Source organism: Calidris pugnax, unplaced genomic scaffold (genome assembly GCF_001431845.1).
Source record: "Calidris pugnax isolate Ruff unplaced genomic scaffold, ASM143184v1 scaffold220, whole genome shotgun sequence".
NCBI lineage: Eukaryota > Metazoa > Chordata > Aves > Charadriiformes > Scolopacidae > Calidris > Calidris pugnax.
The window spans coordinates 612289-618449 of record NW_015090963.1 but is presented as its reverse complement, the minus strand read 5'-3'; the positions used below and the strand labels follow the sequence as shown (position 1 = coordinate 618449).

At 60.2% G+C, this 6161-nt stretch overlaps 1 protein-coding gene across 1 annotated transcript; it reads right to left on the bottom strand.

The window, feature by feature from the left end:
- Positions 1-899: 899 nt before the first annotated feature.
- On the bottom strand, positions 900-5658 carry GALT (galactose-1-phosphate uridylyltransferase). The gene is made up of 9 exons (XM_014952462.1): positions 5494-5658; positions 5142-5271; positions 4806-4862; positions 4377-4499; positions 4122-4254; positions 3326-3409; positions 3082-3236; positions 2878-2977; positions 900-2694 (listed from the first exon to the last, which is right to left on the bottom strand). Exons 2-8 carry the CDS (start codon positions 5262-5264, stop codon positions 2915-2917), a joined length of 738 nt encoding a protein of 245 aa, XP_014807948.1. The 5' UTR covers positions 5265-5271; positions 5494-5658; the 3' UTR covers positions 900-2694; positions 2878-2914.
- Between the last annotated feature and the right edge of the window lie 503 nt (positions 5659-6161).

The following is a 6161-nucleotide window of genomic DNA, read 5'->3' as shown; positions in this document are numbered from 1 at the left end:
ACCCTTGAGCTTCCTCTCAGCTCTCCTCGCTCCCCACATCACCTGCCCTGCTCGTCCTTCCAGAGCAGCTCAGGGCAGGGATTGTGGAGGATGTATTTGCCCTGATGCTGGGGGACAGGGGTTCAGGACAAGGGTGACTCCATTGCCAGGACACTTTTCCCAGGATGATGTCCCACAGATGTCTTGCAGAAGTGAAAGGACATCAAGGCACACCCCTACAGGGAATCCCAACGGGTCTCAGTTTCCCTTCAGTGCTCCCAGGTCAGGAACAACGGCCAGGTGCCCTGCAGCCCTCTCCACTCCATCATCCCGCACCCAGCTAGCCTTTTTTAATCTCCTCGCCATAAATCACTTTTTGATTACAACTGGACTGTAACTACCAAAATATAAAAGGTTTCAGGGCTTTACGGCAGGGCAGCCGCAGTTCCTATGTAATTGCAATGCCTTTGCATCCCCAGCAGATCCCTTTGCACCAGCCCGACACCTTTCCATGCCACAGAAAAGCCTCACTGCCCCCTTCCATCCTTTCACACCCCCTCACACACACTAAAAATACTGGGGCAAAAGGTAAAAGAAATGGGGATGGGGGGACTCAGTGAAGCCAGGGTCCAGCTCTCACACCCAGCCGTGCCCTCTGTTCCCCCCTCCACCTGCTGCTGACTTCCACCCTGAATGTTTCAGATGTTTTTTTTTGGGGGGGGGGGAATTAATTCTTATTAAAAAAAAAAAAAAAAAAAAAAAAAAAAGTAATACTCAGGCTGTCTCTGAGCTATTTTGGCAGCAGCTAAACTCCAGCTCCAGCTCCCTGCTGGGGAGGGCATCCCGGCATGGGCATCAGGGCTCCTCGGCACGCGCCGCTTCCCCAGCCTCCATCCTAAATCACAACACAACAAACAGGCTGTTCATTAGGCGCTGTTTAATTAAGCAATATGGATCCTGCCTCGATATTTACAATCCCACTTGCTCTGATTTATGAGGGAGAGAGCCTCATTTTTAAAGAACGGCGACTGTAAAGTTTAATACCGCTTGACTTTACTGCGAGTTTCATTTACGGCCCCGGGCCGAGGTGCTACAGCCCAGGCTGGGAGCCGGTGGGCTATTAAATCAGAGCTAACTGCGCGTGCAGGGAGATGACTAGCTTCGTTACAACCGGTTCAGCGGCTAATTACCCCAATCTGGATTCCCGCATTTAAGCCAATTTGTTGCCGCTTTGCCAGGGCCCTTGGGGAAGAGCGGGGGAAGTCCGGAGGTTGGTGTGAAGGCACTTGTTGCCATGAGGAGGGATGGGGGCTGTGATGGGGATGGCCACAGAGCCCAGGTGGACACTGATTGTCCCACGAAGGAAGAAATCAGCTTGGAAGGGGCCAGACTCTGAGCTGGCCACCCCCCACCATGCCATGTAGGGGGGATGCTGTGTACAATGATGGCTCCAAACTCAAGGGTCACTCCAAAACCCACTGCCTCCTCCCCAGAACACGTGGGAACCTGAAGTTGGGTGGTGGGATGGCTTGTGGACTCTGGCATGAGTTGATTAGGGAGGGCCAGCATGCAGAAGAGCTCTATCCAGCCTGGTTCTGAGCCTCACGCTGGCTGAGCACTTCTCCCTGCCCCAATGGGTAGGGATGGGGGAGCAATCCACAGATGGGGCAGGGGGGGCACAGCCCTCCCCACAAACTGCTGTCATGTAGGTAGGAGGAGAGCATTTGTCTCCTGGCAAGGTTTTTCTAGCCCCCAGGAGCCCACTCACAGACTTGACAAGGACAGGGGCCTCATTAAGGAGTTATGAGAATGACTCTTCAGTGACAAATAAAAACTCTTTGTGCAACGACAGTGATGGCAGATGGCTCTGGGCATCCCCCCACGTCAGCTGTGGGGCATCACTGTCCAAGATCTACCCCTGCACGGCCCCAAGGCTTCCGTAGGGGAAGGGGATGCAGTGAGGGAGAGGACAGAGCTGGTTCCAGCATCCCTCAGCTCAGCACAGCGGACTGGTCTGTTGCTGTCCCACCCCACGGGTGGGCACAGGGAAGGGGAAAGGAGTCAGCAGCACCATGAGCAGAGCTGGACCCCCTGGAAGCCCCTGGGCTAGTGATGAGCCAGCCCCTTCTTGCATCCTGGCAGCCCCCCTACCCACAGCAGGCAGGATGAGGGCTGCAGCCCACCAGCCTCAGGCAGGGAGGAGGAAGAAGAGCAGTGGTGTGAGCCATGGTCAGGCATCCCCAGCCTCCACGCAGTGAGTTTGCCAGGCCTCAGCCCTCTCCCAGGAGCCGGCTAAGGCTCAGGCAGCATCAACTCCTCCCTGCTTCCCATTCCTCCCTGAGCCTGCAGTGCTCAGAGACGGGCTCAGAGCTCCCCCCAGGGAGGAAGAGGAGGCAACGCAGAGGCAGGGACAGCAGCAAGCAGCACGGGGCTGCCAGCACACCCCGGGGTTATCCCCCCACACCAGCTGGGGGTCCTCAGCAGAGACCCCAAACCTCCCATCCAGGGCCGAGAGCCACGAGGGCACAGGCACTTTGCTTCCAGATTTTATTTCTCAGGGAGGCTGTGCCCCTCCACGGTCCAGGCAGCACTCCCAGTCCCACCAGTAAGACGGGACTGGTGAGAATGGTAAGCCCTTTAGTGGTGGTAGGAGCACGCTGCGGAGGTGGATGACACAGTCTGGGAAGGGGAAGGAGACAGAAGGCACCGCACCACCTGCACAAGGATACCACAGGATTAGGGTTGGGATACCTGAACAGGCAAAACTAGTCCCCAGCCAGGGCCAATTAATGACGAGGCTCAGGAGAAGCTGAGAGAACAGCGGGCTCACAAGTGACATGAGTTCCCAGGCCTCAGCTCTCGCCACCCCCCCAGCTGACTCCTCTCCCTGGACCTCACCCAGCACAGTCAAGAGAGCCAGCTCCACCGCTCCCCATCACATCTCCTTGGACCTCTGCTTGTAGTGCACCTCTGGGAGGCTCCTCAGGCGCTCAGCTGCCTGCAAGGTACAGCACGAGGGGCAGCCAGCGGATGGTCCCAGGGATGGCCCTCGCACAGGACCCCCTGGGTCCCCACAAACACCCCCCCACAAGCTGTCCTCACCTGCTCCGGGGTGAGGTCCCGCTGGGCCTGCGCCAGCATCTCGTAGCCCACCATGAACTTGCGGACGGTGGCGGAGCGGAGCAGCGGGGGGTAGTAGTGGGCATGGAGCTGCCAGTGTCCACAGTCCTTCTCCAGGTAGGGGCCCGTGGGGGCTCCTGACGGGGGTGCAACCACTGCATGAGCCCCCAGGAGGGGATGTGACACGGATAAGAGGGTTGCGGAGGTCCCCCCTCACGCCACTCACCATGCCAGCCCATGGAGTAGGGGAAGGAGATTTCAAAGAGGTTGTCGTACTTGATGAGCAGTCTCTGCATGATGGAGGCCAGGCCTGCAGGGGAGAGCCAGGGAGTCACACCCCGAGCTGGCCAGCCCCCTGGGCCTGGGGGGGTGTCACCCCCAACACCCCTCCCCTGGCGGACATCAATGACAGGCAGAAGGGATGCGCTTGGCAGTTCCCTCCCTCCCCAGACACACAGACAGCCCCCACTCCTCATCAGGTAACACCCCAAAAATATGGGGCGCCATGTGCTTCATCACCCCAAAAAGGAATCATAGAATCATCTAGGTTGGAAGGGACCTTTAAGATCATCTAGTCCAACCATTAAACTAACTCTGACAAAAAAAAAACACATCATTAAACCATGCCCCCCAGCACCATGTCAACCTGTCTTTTGAACACCTCCAGGGATGGTGCCCCAACATCTTCCCTGGGCAGCCCATTCCAATGCTGGATAACCTTTTCCATGTAAAAATTTTTCCTAATATCCAACCTGAAGCACCCCAGGCGCAACTTGAGGCCATTTTACTCTAGTCCTGTCACCTGTGAGCACTGGGACATTATTCCCCCCACCAGTACTGCCTGTGCCTGGACACCCAGTGCTTGTTCTGGCGTAACAGGGGTGACAGTCCCCCCACAAGCTGAGCCTGGAAGCCCCACACTCCGAGGGGACACAGACCCCCCAGGACCAGCAAGGCTGCCACCAGGAAAGCCGACCCCAAAGGATGCGGGATGGGGACTGATGGGGTGCGGAGCCACTCACTGTCCCTCTCGCTGTCACGGAGGTCCTGGAGGCGGCAGATGTGGCGGCGGGGTAGCAGCAGGGTCTGGTAGGGCCAGGTGGCCCAGTAGGGCACCACGACTATCCAGTCCGCGTTCTCCACAACCAGGCGCTCCTGCAGGACAGGGTGCTCAATGGGGATGCCCACAGCCCTGACGCCCAGGGGATGGGCGCTCCCAGGGGCCCTGCATATCCATCTCCCAGGAAAGGGGACATGGACAACAAGCACGTCCTCACCTTCCGGCGAGCCTCCTGCTCAGCGTACTCCACCAGCATGGGCACACCGTGCTGGCTCAGGTGCTGCCGCTGCGTCCGGTCCTCTAGGCACGCCTCGTTGGGGAGGAAGCTGCTGGCCCACACCTGGGGTTGGGGGGGACACATGGGGCTGGGTTACCTCTACCCATCATTTTCGGGGGTGCCCCAGCCATGCAGCCCATGTGCAGGACCGTGCTGCCACCAGGTGGAGAGTCCAACGTGTGGCAGCCACAAGGGACAGTCTCCCCCAGGGGAAGGTGACAGGACAGGCATGAGGGGCTCTTCTCGGCAGAAAGATTTGGGACCAGGGTGGGGGCATTCCCGTTCACATTGTCCCCCCCGGGTGTGTTGTTGTAGGGTCACCCACAGGGACACATGGTTAGAGCCAGGTCACGGGTGGGACAGCCTCACCTGGCAGTGGGGATGCGGGTTGGAGCAGCCCATCATTGCCCCCTTGTTCTCGAAGATCTACGGAGGAAGAGGTGCAGTCAGCAAGGTCCAGCCCCGGGTTCCTTGCTGTGGGCTACCATGGTGCCCCCAGCACACCAAGAAAGCATCCCACAGGAGAGCAGAGCCTCACAACCACCTGGAAAGGCTCAGCGGGGCATGAGGTGGGGACAGGGGACCCACACGTGACCAGGATGGTCCCAACCCTGGGTGCTGCCAGAGCACGCAGCCCTGCCCCCCCCCAACTCCACCCAAAACCCCTGGGGCAGGGAGAGAAGAGCAGCCCCACCAGCCCCGGACCTGCACCCAAGGGTAGGAAGCACCCAGCTCGGCCGCCAGCTCTGCCCACGCATCGATGACAGCCCGGATCTCCGCCAGGGACATGAGGGGCAGCGTCAGGTCCGACCAGGGGTGGAAGCACATCACCTTGCTGTGGAGGAGACAACTGTTGTCGGGGCTGTGGGGTGTCCCCGGGGACCCCCATGGCCCTGCCAGGTGCAGTGGAACAGGGAACAAGGATAAGACCCCCAAAACAGAGCTGATGTGCACAGAACAGGGACCACAAGCAGGGGAGCAGGTTCAACCCAGCTTCATCCCATGGGTCCTGGCCGCCAACGTGGCCCAGACCCTCCAGAGCCATGGAGGTACTTACCACACACCCCGGGCTGCTGCAGCTCGAAACAAGGGGTGATCGCTGTCACCTGGGGAAGGACAGAGAGCGAGGAGGCAGAGGGTGCTGGCACAGCATCCATGCCTCCCCAGGCCACCTTGCAACCCCCCCCAGGACCCGAGCCTGGGGGTCCCCAGCAGCTTGCTTTCCTCTCAGATGTTACCAGGCTCGGGAGCATCGGGCTGCAGCGCGGGGAAGTCATTTGGGAAGACAAAGGTGCCCTCGTACTGGGGGTTCACCTGCGGGGGTGAAAAGACGGGATCAGGGAGGTGGGGGGTGGGGGGACGGAGCAGTGTGCGGGGGAGCCCCAGGCGCCTGGGTGCTGGGTGGTACCTCGCCGTTGGCCCGGGTGGCCCCGGGGCAGAGGGGGTTGTTGGGGTCCCAGCGGGGCACATCCTCGGAGGGGGGCTTCTCCAGCTGCCCCTGCCAGGGGCGCTTCACCCGGTGTGCCGACACCAGCACCCAGTCGTCCCGCAGCGGGTTGTAGCGAGCGTGCTGGTGCTCTGCGGGGAGAGAGGAGCGGGGTTGTTGGTGGCGGGGGCTGGGGGGGAGGCAGGGAGGGATGCGGGGTGCAGACCCTCCGAGGAGGAGGAGGAGGAGGAGAAGGTGTGTTGGGGGGGGTCTGCACCCCACTTCATGCCCTCCCCCCC

What these genes read in the sequence shown, in the direction of transcription:
- GALT (XM_014952462.1), bottom strand. Translation starts at nt 5,264, where the DNA reads ATGTGCTTCCACCCCTGGTCGGACCTGACGCTGCCCCTCATGTCCCTG. An exon ending in CCGTGACAGCGAGAGGGACA is followed by an intron (nt 3,410 to 4,121) that starts GTGAGTGGCTCC and finishes TCTCCCCTGCAG; the next exon opens with GCCTGGCCTCCATCATGCAG. An exon ending in CTACTCCATGGGCTGGCATG is followed by an intron (nt 3,237 to 3,325) that starts GTGAGTGGCGTG and finishes CACCCCCGTCAG; the next exon opens with GAGCCCCCACGGGCCCCTAC.